The sequence below is a fragment of the Phalacrocorax carbo genome, chromosome 10 (genome assembly GCF_963921805.1).
Source record: "Phalacrocorax carbo chromosome 10, bPhaCar2.1, whole genome shotgun sequence".
Taxonomy (NCBI): Eukaryota; Metazoa; Chordata; class Aves; order Suliformes; family Phalacrocoracidae; genus Phalacrocorax; species Phalacrocorax carbo.
Window position 1 is genome coordinate 16694409 of NC_087522.1, and position 20534 is coordinate 16714942.

Genomic DNA, 20534 nt, shown 5'->3' on the forward strand with positions numbered 1-20534 from the left:
AGACGGCCTACAGAGGATCTGGGGTCCAGAGAACAGTGGCTACGATAAAGGATCAAGCGAGCTCAGAGAAAAGGCTGTAAATCAATTTGATTGTGGACCACCGCCATCTATAGATAGAGGTAGATAGAGGTGTCAGTGAAAAGCGGGCTCTTCGCCCCTGACAGCCCCCGTGCAGCTCTGCCGGCACTGCGCCGGCCTCAGGCCCGCCTCCCCTCACGCCGCGTCGGGCACGCCCCAAAGGAGAGCTCCCGGCTTCCGTTAGGCCTTCGGGCAGGGCCTGTCCGCGCCCTCCCGCGGCGGCTACAGGCCGCGGCCCGGCCGAGGCGGGAAGGCGGCTGGCGGCGTCGGGCTCGGGCTTCGGCTCCGGCAGGTGCGTGTGCGGTGGGGCCGGGGCGGGCTGGGCTGTCCTGGGCGGGGTGAGGGAGCTCCGGCTGCAAACGGCGGGCTACGAGGCCTGGGACCGCCCGCGGCTTCGGTACCGCCCGCCGCGCTCGGCAAGGCCGGCCGGGCCTGACCAGGCCGAGCGCGGTGGCCGGTACCGGGACCGCCCCGGGGGAGCTGCGAGGCCGCTGCCTTCCCTCGCTGGAGCCCCGGCCCGGCGCTGCTGCCCCGAGGCCTGGCTCCCTTTAAAAACACGGGCGTGCTAGTTACTTCGTAAAAGCGGTGTACGTGTAAAGTCTTGTTATTGCCACATTAACCGTCTGCGCGTGGAAAGACTTCACCAGCAGAAGTCGTAAATCCTTCCCTGGTATCTAGTAGAAAAAGCTGCGAGGGGTCTCACACTGCCTTCCTGGCTACCGGTGGTGTTTATTGCAGTGTAGCAAGCCTGTGTGTGGAAATGACCCTTTCTAACTCAATAAAAACTATATGTGTTGTGAATCAAAGATATTGCAAAGACTATGTAACAAACACGAAGAAAAAGGTAACATCCCCATTTTCTGAATACAGTTCAGACCCCTGGGGAAAGAGGCATGTGATCAGCTGGTTAAACACGTGTACAAATGCACTTTGAATAAGGCTGTACTGTTGTTTCCTAGCTCCCGTGTCACTGTCTGGTCTGCAGAGGGTCCTCTGGCATTTTCATACATAACTAAGTAAACAGAGTACAGAATTGGTAACGGATGCTGTAGACATTTTGGGGAAAGAGTGATTTCACAGTTAAATGCTGAAGGAGCAGCTGCTGTACAGATATGCTACAAAAGTGATATGGTTTGGACCCTATAGGAGAAATACCCACTCTATGGAAATGTGCTGCAAACCTGTTTTGAAAAATGGAGGCTTTTCTAAATAAGATTGCCATGGTAGAAACCAGGCTGCCGTGGCCTGAGCGCCTTTGCGGTCTTCTGGGTCAAATCTGTGTCTGTCGGATTTTTGCAGCCTCTACAGTCAGCAGTGATTTACTGGTTTCCTGGAAGCATCTTTTTATAGAAGAGACTTCTGGTTTTGTTCCTCTGTTATATCACCAGAAATGTTTTGTTTCACTTGTCATTAACAAGCTATTGTCACATACAACATGTTATCCAAAGCTGTGCGGGAAATTGTCCTCACTCCTCACATCCTTCTTTGCTTATATAGGGCATGAAGGCTTTGTTCTAGTGTTTTGAAAATCAGCTATTTATCTTCACCTGCATTTACACTTGTATGATCTGTAGGCCATCATCTGTTAAGGCTTTGAACCAGTGTTCTGTTTTCTTACTATAACCATTTAATGGTGTCTGGTAATGCAATGCAAAGTGCACACAACTAGTGTCTCTCTAACACAGATATACTGTACAGATTAATCCTGAATTGCTGAATGTAGGACAGGCCTTTCCTCTTGTTGAAAACAGAAGAAACAGACCTTTTTGCTAAAGCTTACAGCATGTGCATTGAATTGGCCCCAATTTAATCACCTTGAGCAGCACCTTAGGTGTTACTGAACCTGTGTCATGGCTGATTGCGAAGCGTAGCTGATTCCCTCCCCATGGTTTTGCTGGTAAGCTCAGGTTCTTTGCACAAAGTGTGAATGCTAAGGCCTTTCTTTGAGTAGCTTGGCCTGAAATCTGGAGGAAATAATCTCTTTCTCTCAAATACTTCTCGTATGACTTCATGCAGTCCTCCTTTGTAAAACTGGGTGTGTAGCAGGTCCTTTCTCTGAGCCTGAACCTAGGGTTGACTTCACAGGAGGAGGTGTGAGAACCTTCGGCTTCCATGCTCAGGCAGAGAGCAGCTCCAGGATCCTTTTGAAGGTAAATCCTTGTGTCTTTGCTGCTTATGCTTTTCTTCCCAGTCTTTAAGTTACTGGTACTTGAACAGGAACTCTTAAGTGGAACTTTGTGGATATTGCTTAGATGTTTGAGCATTTGAGTTGTAAGTTTTCTTTTTTGTCAGTGCATTAATGAAGGCTTTTGTGAAACATCTTTGGTCATTGAGTCAAACCCCCATGCCTGAACTAATGGGTGCCTAAGACTTGAGTGTAACAAGTTCTGTGTCCCCTTACATAGCATTTTCAGTGTTCTCAATATGTCATATAGGTGGAAAAAAAAGAGTTCTAGCTCTTGGATGATTAGCCTAATATACCCAACATATATTTGATACAAATAATACAGATATAAAGAAAAAACCTGAACCGGAGATGACTTTGAATGCTTTTGTCCATTTCCTGATCATTTGCGACCTCTCTAAATGCTGCCTTGCCTAACGAAACACTGACTTGGTTAACTCAAATCTCAGGAGGCTAAGCTAGCTAACATCCATTGCCAGTATTATATTTAACTTGTTTACTTTCATTTAATAGGCAAGTCTGGCACTCGGTTAAGAATAACAGCTAGAATGTTGGGTGGTAGGGGGGAACAGAATAAAACAAAATGGTTTGAGAGAGTCAAACAAAATGGAGCATAATATTGCTGTGAAGACTTTTTGGGCTTTTTATTACTTTTATTGCTCTCCCTCATTTCCATCTTCCTTGTTTCTTTACAGAAGGATGAGTAAGTTTTCATTCTGAAAAGCTTGAGATGTCCAGTAGGTAGTAGGAGCAAGAATTGGACATGCAAGAACATCTGGCAGGAAATGGTGTACCCAGCATTCAGTAAGGTGAGCAAAACCATTCATTTTGCCATACTTTTGAGGTATTAGTAGGATTGCACATAGTGTCAAAGTCTGTCTGCAGAGAGATTGACTTAATATATTTAGATATGGTATATTAGCTCCCGCCTGCACTCTTCATTCAAGAAGGTTTGGTTTGTTTGGGGTTTTTTTGCCTGCTTCTCACACTGTTGTCCAGGAAGCTATACATTACTAACTTGTTCCTGGTTGTAAATAGGTTAGACTAGACAGGAAAAGTGGTTGGAAATCCTTTTTGCTGAGAACTCATTGAAGGATCTGGCTTAAAATGAAGTGTCTGTGTAAGAAGTTATGGAACAAGGTGCTGAACCAGATGAAGCCCTCAGGGATAATGCTGCTAACGATGGTCTCTCCCTTCTCACTGAAAGCTAATACCTGTGGACTGGAGGGCAGCAAATGCGTCACTACTTTTTAAAGAGAGTTGTAGGGGAAATCTGTGGGCTGCAGACCAGGAAGATTGGCCACTACCAACTGAATTAACAGAAAATATAGCAAGGTATACTAATTGGACACCTGCATAAATGTCATATAGTGGGGAAGAGCCAATGTGGCTTTTATAATGAAAAGTCATGCCTTAAAAAAATGTTGGAATTCTCTGAAGGTCTAAATAAGCATGTTGAGAGGTCTGATTTACAGTCTATACTTAGATTTCAGGAAGCTTTTAAATGGGAGCCCCCACCTGAGCAGCCCCTGAGATAATAAGGGAGTTCCCTGTCATAAACAAATGGTGCAAAGGTAGGAAAGAGGATGTGAGTAAATGGGCAGCCATAGTGGTGGCCAGAGGTCGCCATCGGAGTGCTGCAGGGATGTTTTGTAAATGACCTGGAAAAACAATGTTTCCAGCTGGCTTTATATTATTTGAGGTGGTAAAGAGGGCTGATGGTGATGAGTTGCAAATGTAAACTTGATTCATATGGGTGGGGAGCAGACCTAATTTCACACATAAAACAAGTGAGTTTTTGGAGCCATAATTATTAATTCTGTGAAGTTTTCTTTATCAGTACAGTTTTGGTTTGGATAGTTTTACACAGGCTCAGGGAAGACTGCATAGGCTCACTGTTACTAAGTCCACAGAAACTGCACCTGGTTCAGAAGGTTCCGGTCTAGAGATGTGGAGGGTATGTGGAGAGGCGCTGTGTGCTTATTCTGTTCTTCCCTAGGTCCTGCTTCTGACCTGTGCTGGACAGCAGGATACAGGGAGATGTGTCCTTTGGTCTGATCCAGTATTGACAGTTCATATATTCCCACATAAAATCTGTATGACTTTGGGAATTTGTATGAGGAGTTGTCTCTCCAGAAGTGGCAATGTGTTCTTATGTACACTTTTTAATCATGCTATCAGAAGGATACATGTGCGTGAGGAAAACTTTGCAGCTGCAGATACATGCAAATTACTGGTGGGTTGTTTTTTTTTTTAAACCTCCTTTTAGTGAAAGCTCATTGAATACATAAGGAAATACCTGCAAATGTGATCTTATTCTCTTATTAGAAGGATTAAAGAAGCCTGTGTAGACTGAGTTGTGCCTTGACTACAGGGTGTATCTGCTGCTGAGCTGTATTTTACACAGATTTTCAGTATCTTTCTGATTCTGGCTTGCAGAGTCCCTAAACGCTTTCCCAGACTAGCCCAGCAGCCGTGAACACTTTAGGCACTTCTGCAGACTTACTCAGCTCTTGATCTTCTTCTTCTGACTTCCATACTTTTTTTGTGCATATGTAGGCATATGTGCTTAACAACTTGTAGCTAGTTTGGTTACAACAGGATTAGTAAAAAGCTATTAAACCCACAGCTGATTTCTATTTGAGGCATAGAAGTAGAATTTCATTACTATAGAAGCAAGAAAATCTAGATAGAAATGAAGAGTTGCAGAATTTGTCTGTAGACTTACATGTGGAGAGATGGTGTCTCTTACTTCCCAAATACGTAGGGCTTAGCTACTTGGTATGTACTGTCTTATACAGTGTGCTTTTTCATAGGCCAGAAGGGATTTGAATATACAAGCAACATCCTTTATAGAAAGTGTAGATAGGCTTTGAGGCATAGAGTTTTATGTTTCTTATCTTGGTATGAACAAGCAGGGAGACAAAGGGGAGATTGGGAGATTGGCTTTTTTCTGCCTTTCTGAGATGGCATTGGAGTCCCCTCATTCTGCATTTTTGCTTTTAAAGCATTCACATTCCCATATGTGACCTATTTCTCATGACTATAAGGCAGTTTCCTACTGCTATTTCTAATGAGAGTCGAAGATGCTGAGATCTGTGTAGGATCAGCCCATAGCAATGAAATTACAAGTGCCCTAAGGCTGTCGGTATAACATTTACATGAAAGCGCTTGCAGCTTTTAAGAATTAATTAATTGGAAATGCAGTAGGTGCCAGGCAACTCGGATCCTGTTTCTGATGTTGCATTCCATAAGAGCACAGATTACCAAATGAGTTAATGCTCCACTCAGATAGGCCATGTTTTCAGCACATCTTTATGTGTGGCTGATGAACTGGAAGTTCCAGTTAATACTGTCAGAGAAGTCTGGAGGTACTGTCTTCAGTGTGAAGCATTCCTTTGACTGAATCTTTTAGAAGGTGTTCTTCCTCCATCCCTTCCTTTCTGCAACCTTTTTTCCTATTTGCACCTTTTCTCCTAGACAGGACTGTCATTTGTGAAGGCCCCCAGGCAATTTTGTCTGCAGCAGGCTGGTTATTTCTGACAAAATTTTTAAGAGTTCCCACCAGGTGAAAGCCACAGTTCAGAGCAGCATATCTGGCACAGAGCTGTCCATTGTATGGCAAGCCTCTGACATCGCTAAATTATTGCAATAAAGAATTAGAAGTTTAGAACAAAAAAATTAAACTTCCTACCTCTCTGCCAGTCATGGTAATGTTTTGTTTTGGTGTTGTGTTTTGTTTCCTATTTTTATATGTTTGTGTCTGGATTCTTCTGAAGTGAAACGTAATGCTGTTGTGGAATTGGCAGTCGTCATCCAGAGTGTAGCAATGCTGAATTTGTTTCAGTGTAGTTCAAGGAAACTTGCTGGTGGATCTTTGTAAGAAACATCAGAGCAAGATAAAGATTGTTTTTGATGGTGAAATTTTCTGTAGTCATTTTTAAAAGGTGATGATACAGTGAAAAATGAGTGGCAATAGCTACTTAATTATGTATATGCTTCCCTTGCGGGTTCAGCTGTATGGAGGATTCTTCCTCCATTTCTAATTACATAAGATGTGGAACCTTTGCTTTTTTCTCTCACATCTCCATGTGGTTGGTTGAATTTTAGAACTGATGAGGCACCTTCTAAAACCTGGTGTCTTTGCATTCTCTTGTAAGAGTCCTTTTTTGAGGCTGACACTTTCCAAATTTGGTGCCAATGGGGGCATTTAAAAAGTTTGCTTTCAGCTTTTTGTGTATTCAGTATAGGAAAAGTTCATTCCCCACCTTTTTCGTAGCCTCTTGCATAAGAAACATTAAAGAGCATCTCTAGCAATGCCCCAGCTGGGGCATTTTCCTGGACCGATGGCCTTTTGGTCTTTTGCTAGACTGACAGAAAACAGCAAATTGTTCTTGTGTTTGAGCTAATGATGCACTATTGGTATCATGATCTCCAGCTCCAAATCTCTTGGCCTATTTCAAAGCACTTTATACAGTGAATAAATAAGTTTATTCCTGTTCAACAGGTATAAGGACTGTGGCACAGAAAAAGAAACATTAACTTCCTGAAGCTTACGTAGTAAATTGGTGACAAACTTAGAAGAACAATCTCGGGTACGTAGTTGCCTCAAATACATACTGTTGACTGGAAGAGACTGCTCTTCATCTTTCTGGTAAGTAGAATTTAAAGCTTATTTTATGGAGGTTCTAACACAAACATTTCTACAGCATGATAAACAAATTTGTCACTGTGACTGTAAATAGGGCATCTCCCAACTCAAATGTTCTATGTCCTGTGAGTTTTAGATTCTGATCTGCTTACATTACTGTTTAAAGTCATTGATACACGATTTCTGTGGACTTTCTGAGTCAGCACAATTTTTGAGGCGGTTGTTTCCCTTTTTTTTTCTGTCTGCTTACATATTGCATTCATTCTAGGTAAAAAGTATATAGTACTGGTTCATCTTTGTTTTCAATTTCTGAATTTCCTAACCTAACAGTCAGCAAACTTATTTTTACTGCTTAGTGGAGCAGAGTTGCTTTTTATCTGCAGTCCTTAGAAGATGAATACTCAAACTGCAGTTTCCTGTTTGCTTATCAGTAGAGCCCAATATTTGCCTAGCCTGATGTCGACACAGCTAGATCTGTCACCTGCTTCTGACATTTGCTTAGTTTGTCCAATTATAGCTTTCTGATTCATTGTTGTGGAGAAATGTGTAAACATAAGAGTTTGTAGAAATGAGTTACTTTTAAATAAGGTTTATATTCATAACTATGTTTTTATAAATTTTTTAGAATTATGCCAAGAAAAAGAAAACTGTTAGCTCAATTAAGCACTCTGCAAAGGAACAACAGCTTCCCTCCTTTTGATGCCTTGGAGAACCTGAATGCTACGCCTGATGGGGATTCTTCTTCAAAAAGCAGCAAGTATTTTGCAATAGAGAAAAAAAATTCTTCACAGCTAGAAGCAGATTTTTTCAACCAGCCTTGTGTTAGTCTGGCCAAGTCCTTCCTGGGACAGGTAAGACGTATAACAGTGTGTCAAAGAATGGATTTTTTCTTTTTTTTTTTTTTTTTTTTCTTCCATTTGACTCCAGGGCTTTGCTATTTTAGGAATACAGTTCCCATTCCTTCTCTTGTTCAGTTCAGTGGAATTTAAAGACTGGTAGCCAGATCTATTTTGGATAAAGACGGAGGAGTAATTTTTCAAGTTTAGTTTACTGTCACATTTCAGAATTCTTTTTTTGTGGAGTTTTTTCCATTTTTTCTGGTTTACTGAAATATACTTTGCTGTTTGAGGTTTGAAGGTTGTTTCAGGCCCATTATTTACCTTTCAGGTATTGCTTTATTTGGTTTTGGCTCTTGCTTAGCCCAGTGGAAAGTAATGCTCTGCAGTCAGCAACACCACCTCTGCTGCCTCCATTTTACTGTCTTGTGATACTAATAGCATGGCAGGCCCTTGCCCTTTCTTGAGCAGTATCCTTGTCGGAGTGTACTTGAATATTGCATTCTTTTCTGCAAGTTCAGCAGGCTGCTTGGTACGTTGCTTTATGCTGCCCTGTATGCTTTGAACGTTTTATCTCATGCTACCTGCTTTTATTTTTGCTCTTCTGAATAACTTGACGTTGTCAGTACACCTGGCGAGTTCTCTGATAACAGTCACCTTTCTGAGGTTATTAACACAAATACGCAAGGCAGCACAGGCCCTAGTGTGGAGACGTTTGGGACTCCACAGCCCCACATTTAAACTATCTTCACTCTGAAAACTGCAATTCCTACCTTTTGTTTCTGAGTTTTCAAGCCAGTTCATGAAAGGACCTTCTCCCTTATCCCATTGTAGAAACTTTGAGGAATCTTTGGACCTATTGAAAGCCTTTGGAAATCAGAGCAGGGGCGATTGAACTTCTGCTTAGTGAGTCCTTCAAAATACTCCCCTGCTGTTCCCATGGGAGGGAGTTCCTCCAGTGTTTTCCCTGTAAAAAGTACCAGTCTGGGACCTCCTAAATGCAATTGCAGAATGTGTTTTTTAGTTTCACTGCTATGGGCTTATCTTCTCAGTTGTTTTTACACCTTTATTGTCTGTAGGGTGAACAGACTTTCTGGGTTTTCATTGGTTCAGATAATTTCAGGAATTTTTTCCACAAACTGTTGGTTTTGGCCTGTTTTGCCATGTCTAGCTTTTTTTTTTTTTAAAATTCTCTAAGGATATTGTCTTGCCTGTAATTGACGCCTTTGCTCTTTTTAACCCTGCTGGTTTTTGGTTTTTTTTGTCTGTCTTAACCTCTCTCTGGTATGTCACGTCTGTTTGCTGTCTTTATAGACATCCTGCTAGAGGCTTGCCTTTCCAGCTTTAACCTTTGGCTGCCTCTTTTAAGTTCTTCCTAACAAGCTTCATCACTTTATGTAGTTTCCCCTTTTTGCTGGTAAGCAGAACTCTGGTAGATTATTTTTGGACCTTAATGCTTGTGGAAGGACACTGAACTTTATATTTCAGGTTACGATACAAAATTGTTTCTGAGGGATATGTCTTTGGAAAAGACTTTGCATTTTGCTCAGGATCACTTTGAGAGTTTAGTCGTTTCTTGTGAGATTCCTGATTTACTCACTCTGCAAAGCATTTGATGGTGTCTTAAAAAAAAATGTGTCCTGTCCTACTGTGATACTTACTTGGTCTATATGAGGATACCTGAAGTTGGCCAGTACTGATGCATTTTTTTGTCTTAATGACTCCAACATCCTTATGCATTCCATTACCCCAGTCAGATGATATTTTAGTCCTAATTCTATACTTTCCCTATTTTGGCCTAGAATTACAAGCCAGGCAACTTCTATGTTAATTTTAGATTTTCTTTAAAGTATTACCCCTAGTGTCTCATGACCCGATCTATTTTCTCATTTTCTTAGAATTGTAACTAGGATGGTAAATTAATGTGTCATTCATTATTTTCATTCTGCCAATTTTTGGAGGTGCCTGGTATATTAATATTGCTTACCTTAAATGTAATACTTGAGTTCTTAGAAACAAAGAAATAACCCAGAACATATGTGCAATAAATGGCTTCTCAAAATGAACTGTCATAACACCAAGATACATCCTCAGTGAGAAATAAACACCTCTATAAAATAGTTTACTGTAAGACACTGTGAATGATCACCATTTTTAAACTCTAACTGTGAATATTTGTGTGTCTGAAGAGTCAGGAAGATGCTGACATACTTTTAAAATCATAACCTGACCATTGCATTTCATCATATCGAAAGAGAAATGTGGCCACACAGGTGTGCTTTTGGGGTGTTTACAGGCAGTTGCTAAACACCAGTGCTTTTCTGAAGTCACTGTATTCTTCATAAATATAATAAACTGATTGTTTTCAATAATTTGAGAAGTGTTGTAGGGAAGCCTTGATATGCCAGATGGAGTTGCAACATTTGAAACTGGCTTCTGGAGCATCCATACTAGATCAGGTCAATAACTACTTTAGCCATGCAGCACAAACATCTGTTAGGAATTAAGCTGTGTTTCTTGAAGATAATTTCTGAACGGCTGATTTTCAAATATGGAAGCACTGAATATAGTATAATTAAACTGATAGCTGTTGCCTAAATGAGACTATGCGCAGTATTTCTTAAATGCCCATTAAGTAAAATAAGAAGCTTAGAACTCAGGTTGAACGACAAAAAACTTTGTATGAAATGTAGTGATTGTTTTATTTTTAAAGGTAATCTTTTCACTGTTGTAGTTCTCCCCCACCCCATCCCACATCTGCTTTGTTTTATTTAAGGAGGTACCAGCAGCAAGGAACATATTGTAATAACAAAGATCTGTTATTGTCTGCCTGAAGCCAGTTCCCAGCTCTCCTGCACTGCCCCTCTCTGTGGTGCAGAAAATACAGAAATAGCATTGATGCTCACTCTGGTCATGATTATCAATATGGTTAGGGACTAGGACTTGTTTGAAACATCTCTATGGAGAGAGACTATCTAATCATATCAGTTATTTAATTGTGCCGCTGTCCTATTTCTTCTGATGTAAAGAATATGAATTCATGATGCTTCAGCATTGATACTGGTGGTGCTTTTTGCCTTAAACATGGTGGACTGGGGTGGAGAATACAGAAAATAACCAGAAAAGCCACTCTGTGGGCTTTATTGTATGTAAGATCATAAATTGGTTCTGTATGATGCTGCCACATCTAGACATTTTGTGGGTTGAATGACAGGTAGGAACTTCCTGTACTGGGCTGTGGCCTGGACAGTAGAAGCTGAAAAAGTTCATGTTAGCTTACAGACTGGACTGCTAGATGGAGAGGGGAGTATGTGGCACCATCAGGTCCTTTTTTCCAATTTCTTTGTTTCTACAGCTCTTGTGCTCTGGATATTTTGTACAGAGGGTTGCTAACTGATACACTCTGACCCCTCTTTCAGATTTTAGTTCGCAAACTTCCTGATGGCAGAGAACTCTGGGGGAGGATTGTTGAAACAGAAGCTTATCTGGGTGGGGAAGATGAAGCTTCCCACTCGAAAGGCGGGAAGCAAACTCAGCGAAATGCAGCAATGTTCATGAAACCGGGAACTCTGTACGTGTATCAGATCTACGGGATTTATTTCTGCGTGAATGTTTCCAGCCAAGGTAAGTTCAGGCTGAAAGAGTTTTAACGCCTATAGAATGGGGCTGATATTTCAAGCTACGCTTGCTGTGTTTCAGTCACTTGTGAGCTCCCTTTGGGCTCTGTGAAGTCAGTGACTTGCTGTCACAGTCTTTCCTTGGGACCTGGGTTTTGCCATTGTGAACAGTGTGTAACTGTGGACAGGCAGTGTATCAACTTTCAATATTTCAAGCAGGGCTCATCTCCGGCTGCACAGTGGGGTTTTGGTCCCAGCTGTGAGCTGTAGGAGCTGTTCAGGCACAGAAATAAAGACTAAGGACTAAAGGAGAATCTTGATAAGATGGAGCTTTCCGCTTTGATGATGTGGGATGCTGCCTTGCTCATGTGATTCAGTGAACTTTGTTCCTCAAAAGTGATGTAGAAGTAAATTTGCGGTCTATTGACAGCCTAAATCTTGGTGTCTGTTGTCATGACAAGAAACTCTTCTGTCTCCTACCTTTATCTTCAGGGGCTGTAAATGTTCAAGAAAACAAAAAGGTCTGAGATGTCCTAAGCTTAAGCAAGGAGTCACTGCAGGAGCATTTTAGCTGCTTTGCTGTATCTTAAAACAAACAAAACAAACCCAAGCCAAAATACCCAGACGGTTATAGAATCTTCAATCTTCTGTTGTTATTCTCAGGACAATATAATCAACCCCTAATCAAATGATTCTGGATTTTACTGAGACTCTCCTTCCACAGCTCCTCTTAACATGCAAGCGTTACTTCTGAAACTTCAGGTTTTTTCTTTTCTGTAAGAACGACAGTGTTTGCCTTGCAGTAAAGCTATTGGTTAATTAGACACCTTGAAATGGCAGCAGGTATTTCTTACTTAAATACTCATTTTGTTAGAAAAAAATCTCAAAAATAATCTCTTTTCTTTTTTGCCATTTCAAAGATATCATTTAAAAAAACCCCACTGCCTGTATATTCTCAAGTGGAAAGCAAATGTTGTAACAGTGACCATTAATCCTCAAGTTTTGGCCTTTGGACAGGAGCCAAGCAAAAAAACAGTGCCAGGTTATAGTATGGGGGAAGAGCCTGTCTGTCTAGATGGAGGTCTGGTGTCTGGTGGATGAACACATGTGAATTTCATTACCTTGTCCCTGCCAAAGCTGTTCATATAATGAAAGCAGACTGGTTCTCTATTCCAAATGGGATTCTTAGTGTTTGAAATATTAAGAATAATAATTTTTATTAAAACAAAAATGCTTAGCCTTTGAATTCTAGAAAGATTTATTTGAAATTTATACTTTTGGGAAATTTTCCCTTATATATCCGCATGTAGTTCTGTAGCAAATCAGTAAAAGAGCTTGTTGTTGTGATGGATCTAGTTGGATTTTTTGTTACAAATTTAACCTCCATTAGCCTGTCATACATGCAGCTATGCTGACACCAAGCACAGCTGTCAGGAATGCAGTGAAGCAAATAGCATGGCTGTGCACGTTGTGTATCACAGATGCATCCACGTAAGAAAGATTTACTCCTTCAGTGTATTTGCCCATGTGCAGATGTGTTGAAAGAAAGAATCTGAGGACGAATCGTACCTGAGATGCTTTTTCCATCTGAACATAGATGGAGAAGCTGCCTGTCATTTAGTCTGATGAAAGGATTGAGGAAGTAGTATTTCATGGTAGTACTTGTGCACCTGGGTGGACAGCAAAAACATTTCATTTTCTGGGTATGGGACAGATCTTGGATACTTTATTCTGAATCTGGCTGTGGCTGTGCATAAAACACAAGGAAACAACTGTCAAAAAAAAAAAAAAATCTGTTGTGGCATAGCCTTGTCCCTCTTAGCACAGACCACGCTCTGCTTACAGCATGAGCTTCTGACGTAACCAGTTTCATCATCTTTTGTGCAGGGAATTTCATGCAAAATATCCAAGTACTTCAGGGTCTCTCTGAGAATGCTGCGAAAACCTGAGTGACTGACCAGGAGATTATAAAAGGAATATGAACATATTTCTGAAGGTGCCACTTGGAAAGACTGAACACAAATTACTGAGAGAACGCTAAATGCTTTTCCTTTTCAAAGGGCACATCTCCAGTTATGTCCCAGAGCTGCATCACTCTTTTCTTGGATTTTGGCAGTGCAAAGCTGCAGAGCACCAAGAATTAAACAGTGGAGAACACGGGGTGATTGAATCTATTCCCATGTATCATCATCTGCCTCCTGTGATCTCCTGGGATCTTTCATATCCCTTCCTCAACCATCTTCCAAGCTGAAGGTTTCTGGTCTACTTAGATATTCCTTCCTTAGGCTCTTGCTCCAAAGCTAGTCCATAACTTTGATCATCCAGGTTGCCTGTCCCTGAATCTCTTCCAGTTTTGTTAATACCTTTCTGTAGATGGAGGGGAGGAGCAGAACAAGTCTAGATGTGCACACAGATTTCAGAAGAGCAGACCAACTTGCTTTATATGAGTAGCTGGGAATAATGTATGGCATCGCTGCCACACATTGGAGCAGCGGAGACGGGGAGAGGTCTTTGGGGGTTTCTTGGTGTCTTCAAACACACACAAATTGACCCTGCCTTAACCCATTTCAATTTCAACCTGGATGCATGTTAGTGAAGTTCATACTGAATGACATAATTAGGGGAAAACCTGAGGCCAGTCTCAGTAGAAATCAGTTCTAGAGATTTGCCAGATGGCTCTTGAAAGATGTTTCTGTTTGGCCATCAAGTGGTTTGCATCAAAATACTCATGCAATCATATGCTTTTTAACAAAGCATGTATTTCTGGAGACTGTTGGAACAAGCGCATAGATTTAACTGAGTTCTAGTGTGGTTTTAGGTGGTGTTTTAAAGTTAGCACAAACTATCACAAACAAATTTTTAGCTGGCTTAAACTATCTAGTTTTGTAGTGCAGGCAAGTCCTTGTGCTGCTTAAATTACAGGATCCTTGTGGGAGGAAGGCAAGCAGTTCAGAGAACCAGTATATCCTCTTAAGTACTGACAGTGACTGCTGTCCTGCTGCTTCTCAGGCTCTTGAACCAAGTGACCGTAGAGCTGATTTGGAGCTGCTAGGTTAATGAAAGCAGCCATCCTCTTTACTGGAGAGACATCAGAGTGCTGCACTGTCCCTGTGTTGCCTGTGTTTTGCTACCTTCTTGGCACAGACGCTGCACAGGGCTGTCCCAGACATGTGCTGTTGGGACCAGGCAAGCAGCATGGATTGGACTGTTACAGCATACTTTGTTTTAAAAAGTAGTTTAACATTGACTTGAATCATGTTGGAGCCTGCTTGGTCCTTAATCAGCTCAGGATGTGAGGCCTATACAAGATGTGCAAAGCTTTATATGCTGCTTGTACTTGCTCCCCTTTGCTTAGCTGGTCAAGGATGGGGTATTTGGCTCATGAGACCCTGGCTCTTCAAAGCTCTCCTTGTTTTGGTGTGTAACCTTGCAGCATTGTATGTTCTAATACCAGGTGGAATAAACCGTTTCTTCTGTTTTCTATATTTGGCTTGTGCTAGACTTCAGGCTCAGCAGTATCACTGCGGGATAGGAAAAGGTGTCACCAGCAGAGCTCTGCTGGGAGGAGGGGTGCTTGGTAGAGAGGCTACAAAAACATAGACTTTACCTTGAGAGCCACCACTGCTGCAGTGTCCTCAGCAGTATGTTCCCAGCCCCACCTGATGCTGTCAGCGATCATCAGCAGCACTTCAGCTGTATCCTGTCGTTTTGCCACTTTGCTGGGGCAAGACATCACGGCTGTTAGTGGGTTCAGTTGAGTTCACTTGACTGTATTGTTGCGTTCATAAAACCACAATGAGTTGAAGGGTAGGCTTAAGTATTTTTTTGTCACTGAGGAAGGGGAAATCTTTGTGCACATCACTGAGATAAAGCTTCATCGTATGGGATTTCGCTTCACTGGGTCAAATACCACTACTGCCTGAAGCTGTGGCAGGCATCAGTACATTATTTTTTTGGAGAAGTCATAGATGAATCAGGAAGAAGAGGTTATAGAAAAAATATAACCAGTGTCTTTCAGTGTGCATGAATCCTATAGTATATCCTGAGCAGCAAAATAACCTTAGTACAAGGAGCTTTCCCTAGGTTAAGAGGGATGTTGGGCTTCTCTCACTTCAGGAAGAGGGGAAATGCAATCAAAAGCCTCTCTCTTGCTTCGCTGTGATTTGTTTCTCTGGAATTTGCCAATGTGTGCATTTTGCCGCCAGATCTGAAAGAACAGCTTGTAAAATCGAGATCACAGTGATGCTCTGCCCAGGCCCAGGGGTCACACTGTGTGGACTTCCCTCTAACTTTTGGATCCTAGACTAGACCTTTGAAGGAAGTGTTTCGCGCACAGTGAGCCAGAAGGGTGGAGAGAGAAAATTTTCTTCTCTCCAGTGGCCAAGAGCTGTTTCCAAGAATGAGAGCTGGAGCTGTTCCAGAGAAGGAGCAGCAAGCTGCACAGTGGGAGTGTGGGACTTCCCTATCGTTTTATGACTTCTAGCTGCTTAGGGAGAGAGTTGGCCCCTGCTTCATTGTTAGCTCTCAGCTTTTCGCTTTGAATGCTACTCATTATGTGGAGTGACTCTTAGGCATGGGAGGTAGATATTCAGCATCTCTGGAGTGGCACTGCTGCTGGTGGTGTGTCAGCAGCTGTATCATGTCAGGCACATGCTGAAGCAATATGACCCCTGAGAGCAAACTGCTGCAGGCTGCAGAGAGGGAGGAAGGTGGGCAGGCTGAAGCACTCTGGCAGGCAGGAGATGAGCCAGAAGGATTCAGCTACTCTTTAGTAGTTAGTAAAACTTCTGATATGCAGGTATGCTCAGGAGGACCCGAACATCAGCCCAGGGGACAGATAGGAGCAGAGAAGGCAGTAGCTCATCACTATGTCCTGCACTCTTGTCCTGCCTGCTGTCCCCACTTCTTCCCAAAGCTCTTTGGCGTTGCTCTCACATTCAGGGTCTGCTGGCTTGGAGCAGAGAGCAGGGTTGGTGTTGCATGCAGCGAGGAAGGGTGTGAAAACTTTCCGGTGGAAATGCGCAAAGAGCAGCCAGAAATGCCAGATGCCCCCTGCCATGGATCTGCAGATGCTCTGGGAGCACCTGCAGTTTCTCTGAGTGCTTGCCTGTCTTAACATGAACTCCCAAGGACTCGGTTCAATTCAAGTCTAACCACAGTTTCCACTTGCATTTGTGATGGATGAAGGTAAATAGTGTAACTGATGATTGCTCAGAATCCCACAGTTATTCCTGGCGAGTGAGGCAGCATCCCGATGTGAAGGGTATTTCTTTGTGCATGGCTGAAAAGCAGAATTAGGACATGGAGCATGTTCTTAAAAATCTAAAATGACCTTTGAGCTCTAAATCACTGAGTACAGGGAAGCAACTTTCGGCTGCCAGATTAGCATCAATCCCCTGCCTTAGGGAAGGGAGTGCCTGGGAACAGATTGCTGACAGCTGTTGGGAATAAGTCTGTTGATTTCACTGAGCTGTACTGAGGGCAGTGGGGGCTCTGAGCAGGTTCAGGGCAAGAGGCATACCTCACACAAGCCAGAAATCAGGCCCTCAGTTGGAAGCCCAGGAGGGTAATTTAGTGTGGGATTTGTACAAAATATGAGAGCGATTCTATTTTTGGAAATCGCAGGTCCTTAGGGATCTGTCAATGCCTACAAAAATAAAAAAAACCTTTGCCAGGCAGGAGTGTGGCTCCAGATGTTTGAGGCTGGAGAGGAAGAGGGGATTCTTACAGAGCAGCATCACTGAGCACACAGATGCTGGCGGGGAGGAATGCTTGTGGGCGGCCCCAGCACAAGGGGTGCTGTGTGGGGCAGCACACAAACCACTTCACCAGGCTCTGTCCTCGCCCACTCAAGGTCAGGAGAAGACCTTCCTTGCTGTCCAGTGGAAAATACCCAGGAGGTGTTTGTGTCCCACTTAAACTGGAGATCCTTGTCACAGGGAAATGTCTGTGCTCAGAGCTGCACCTTTGCTTTGCTGTCACCAAAATCAGGGAAGGCAGCTGATCACAACAGCTGTGGGGAGCTGGAGTTCCCTAAGGCTCCTGGCAGGGTGGCAAATCACATTTGATAAGAGAATCTGTCGGTTTTCTTCACTTCTTGTCATAGAAGGGTCTTCTCTGCTGAAGTGATGTTCCCAGGGCTGTGCATCCCACAGCCAGATATGGTGCAGCCCCATCCTGCCCCAGGTCCCTGTCTGTGAGAGCTTCCCTGGCTTACAACCTTCCCTGGTTTGGATTGCTCACCATTGTAGCCATGCAGTTACCCAAAGCCATGGTCATCCCAGCTGCTGTTACACCTCTGAGTGGGTGTTTGAATTGGTAACACTTGCAGCCAGGGCTCCCTCAGCAGCAGCACAGACAGCAGCTTCCCCCAGTACTTGCAGCTCCTTCCCAGGTTTCTCTTTGTTCAGCCTAACTCTGCAGGCTGTGTCTTTCTGCTGGCAACATCCAGACTCATTCTTCCTCTCCTTTGTTAGCTGGAGTTCTTGTAATCAAGAGTTTATTATAAATCCACTGGGTTTGGGAGCAGCTTTGGATAGCTATGCCAAAACTGAACCATATGTGTATTTATTCCTGAACATTATGCTGACATAAGAAAAACCTCTTGCCCTCTGGCAAGCCTTGGAGCAGTAGCTAGACTTAGTAACATCGAGAAGTGGGGCTAGGGAAGAGCAAGTTGGCACTGATGAATAATGGACACAGAGCTATGAGACACTGGACATTCAAAAGAGGGAAGGGAGCATGCTGACCACGGGTTAGTGGCTGACTCCAGAGCCTGGCACTTGAAGGACAGCCCCTGTGGCTGGGTGCTGCAGGCAATTCCCTGCTCCATCAGGTTAAGCTGAGCCACAGGCTCAGAGCTGAAGCGCTCCTGCTGGTGTGGTGGGGCTGGAAGCTGAGATGTTCTTGATGAACAAGCCTGTACTAACACGTGATTCTTGTTCTGCACAGGGGAAGGGGCTGCAGTGTTACTTCGTTCTTTGGAACCTCTTCAGGGTTTGGATGCAATGAGAGAGCTGCGCAGTGCTTCAAGAAAAGGACCCACAAAGCTGCTGAAGGACTGGCAGCTGTGTAACGGGCCCTCCAAGCTCTGCCAAGCATTTGGAATCGATAAGGCTTTTGACCAAAGGGACCTGACTCAGGATGCAGCCATCTGGATGGTACCTGGACATGACCTACCAGGGGAGCAGGACATGGTAGCCACAACAAGGATTGGTATTGGCAACAGGGGAGAGTGGGCACAAAAACCTCTCAGGTTTTATTTACGAGGGAACAAATTTGTGAGTGTTGTAGACAAGAAAACAGAGGGAGAGATGGAAGCAATGGGACACTTCTCTTGCAGCTGATGAGTCTTGCAAGTGTGCCACTGATCAGGACTTGAGCTGTGCTCTGTATCCTGGCCTTAAGCTATGTCATGGCAGCAGCTGGAGCAGGCATAGTGGCTTGGAGGTTTTTAACAATAAATGTACTTTACTACAATGAATGGGGTATGGTGGAATTTTATTTGTGGGGCAGACGGGTGTGGGTCTCCCAGGCAGAACTGAGGTGGGTTTTGGATGTTAACGGCTACTTAATTAAGTGGACGAGGGGTGAAGGGTCACAGCCCTGACCTGCTGTGCTGCTCCCAGTGCTGCTGGCCCCCAGCAGAGGCCATCACTTGGTTGCTGCAGGGGGACAGTTGGAAGACTGGATGGCAGCACAGCTGACTGGAAGGATGAGAGCTTGGAGAAGAGGAGGTAAAAGATGGATCTTACTGTTGTCTACAGCTACCTCATGGGAGGGTGTAAAGACAACTGAGCCAGGCTTCTGTCAGACAGGATGAGAGGCAAAGGGAACAAGCTGGAAAACAGGAAATTGTCGTTACCTGTGTGGAAAAAAGTTTTCACCGTGAGGGTGGTCAAACACTGGAACAGGCACTCAGAGCAGCTGAGGGCCATTCAAACCTCTGCTGGACAAGCTCCTGAGTGCCCTGATCTAACACATTTTCTTTGAGCAGGGGTTTGGACAAAATACCTTCAGAGACCCCACCCAACCTATACCAGTCTATAACGTCCAGCTTAGAGGACGTTTTTTGTTTTTCCCAGCTGCCTTTGAGACCAGTGCAAAACTTACCAGTGTGTGAACCAACGAAGAGAAAGCACGGATGCTGAGATTTCTGCAGTGCTGCAGCCTGCCACAACGTACAGTGGGGGAAAACCTCTAGGATTTGAGGCGGAACCTGCAGCCGTGCTGGCAGTTTGAAGGGTCACAGGGGCACACACGTACACCCTCACCTTAGGGTTCATATGCAAGAAAAAAGCTCAAGTTTTTAAAAACCCTTGTCCCCATCACATGAAAAAAATCTTGTTTGGCCCTTTCTCAACAGCCCTTGTTATACTGACCTCAGTAGCTCACCTTGAGATGCAGTTGCTGGGGGCTGCCTGGGACTGGGACCTTATAGCAATGCTGATCTGATTTTTGGGTCAGATATTGCTTTTGCGCTTCTGTAACATCCCTGCTTGCAGCTGCGGGGGAAGGCTCACCAAAGGGACTGTGAGTAAGTGGCTATCATCAATTATCTGGTGTGCTGCAGACACCGGGCTCCCCCCGCATGACTCTGCCATGCTGGTGGTAGGTAACTTATATAAAGCTCACCGTTTCACTCAGTTTGTGTGGGCAAGTGAAGCTGCTCTGCAAAAGCCTGCAACTCTGGGAAAAACTCCAGCTTGTGTGTGTGGTATAAGGGAAGGCCTTAAGGAGGAGCCTGACAAGTCTTTCAACAACACCCACCCCTGGAAGCCGCCACCACGGACGTGAAAGCCTCCCCTGCCTTCCCTGAGTACACAGCACAGAGTATCAAGCAGCTGTGGGGAACAGTGGCCTCACACAGGCCAGGGGTGAGCTGGCACAAGCTCCTGCTGTTCCCCAGAAACAGGGCTGTCACCTCTCATTCTAGCCCTGGCACAGGTGGAGGAGCAGTCCTGAACTAGATGAGGAAACACAGCCACGTAAAGACCTGTATCTTGTTTTTTAGCTGGATAGCTTTATCCCAGGCTGGTTCCCTGCAGCCACAGCCATTCCTGCAGAAAGGAGAAATGGAGGAACAAAACAAGCCCTGGGGGACAAGTCTGAGTGCCCTTTGCACCAGCCTCTGGCTGTGCGGAACGAGTATGGCCACACACTAGCAG

The 20534-nt window shown here is 43.9% G+C and overlaps 1 protein-coding gene across 3 annotated transcripts; it reads left to right on the forward strand.

The window, feature by feature from the left end:
• The first annotated feature begins 216 nt into the window (after positions 1-216).
• MPG (N-methylpurine DNA glycosylase) lies at positions 217-18850 on the forward strand. Of its 3 annotated transcripts, XM_064462021.1 has the most exons (8): positions 217-370; positions 2164-2228; positions 2959-3072; positions 4263-4499; positions 6771-6917; positions 7540-7765; positions 11170-11374; positions 18319-18850. In XM_064462021.1, the coding sequence occupies exons 6-8, from the start codon at positions 7544-7546 to the stop codon at positions 18711-18713; spliced, it is 822 nt and encodes a 273-aa protein (XP_064318091.1). In that variant the 5' UTR covers positions 217-370; positions 2164-2228; positions 2959-3072; positions 4263-4499; positions 6771-6917; positions 7540-7543; the 3' UTR covers positions 18714-18850. The 3 variants fall into 3 exon arrangements, with proteins under 3 accessions (XP_064318091.1, XP_064318090.1, XP_064318092.1); XM_064462020.1 differs by lacking the exon at positions 4263-4499; XM_064462022.1 differs by lacking the exons at positions 2164-2228; positions 4263-4499 and having other exon boundaries at positions 242-370.
• Positions 18851-20534: the final 1684 nt, after the last annotated feature.

Bases quoted from the DNA above. Each gene is read 5' to 3' on its own strand.
- MPG (XM_064462021.1), top strand. From the start codon at position 7,544: ATGCCAAGAAAAAGAAAACTGTTAGCTCAATTAAGCACTCTGCAAAGG. The intron at 7,766-11,169 runs GTAAGACGTATA...CCCCTCTTTCAG, and splicing joins CCAAGTCCTTCCTGGGACAG to ATTTTAGTTCGCAAACTTCC. The intron at 11,375-18,318 runs GTAAGTTCAGGC...TGTTCTGCACAG, and splicing joins CGTGAATGTTTCCAGCCAAG to GGGAAGGGGCTGCAGTGTTA.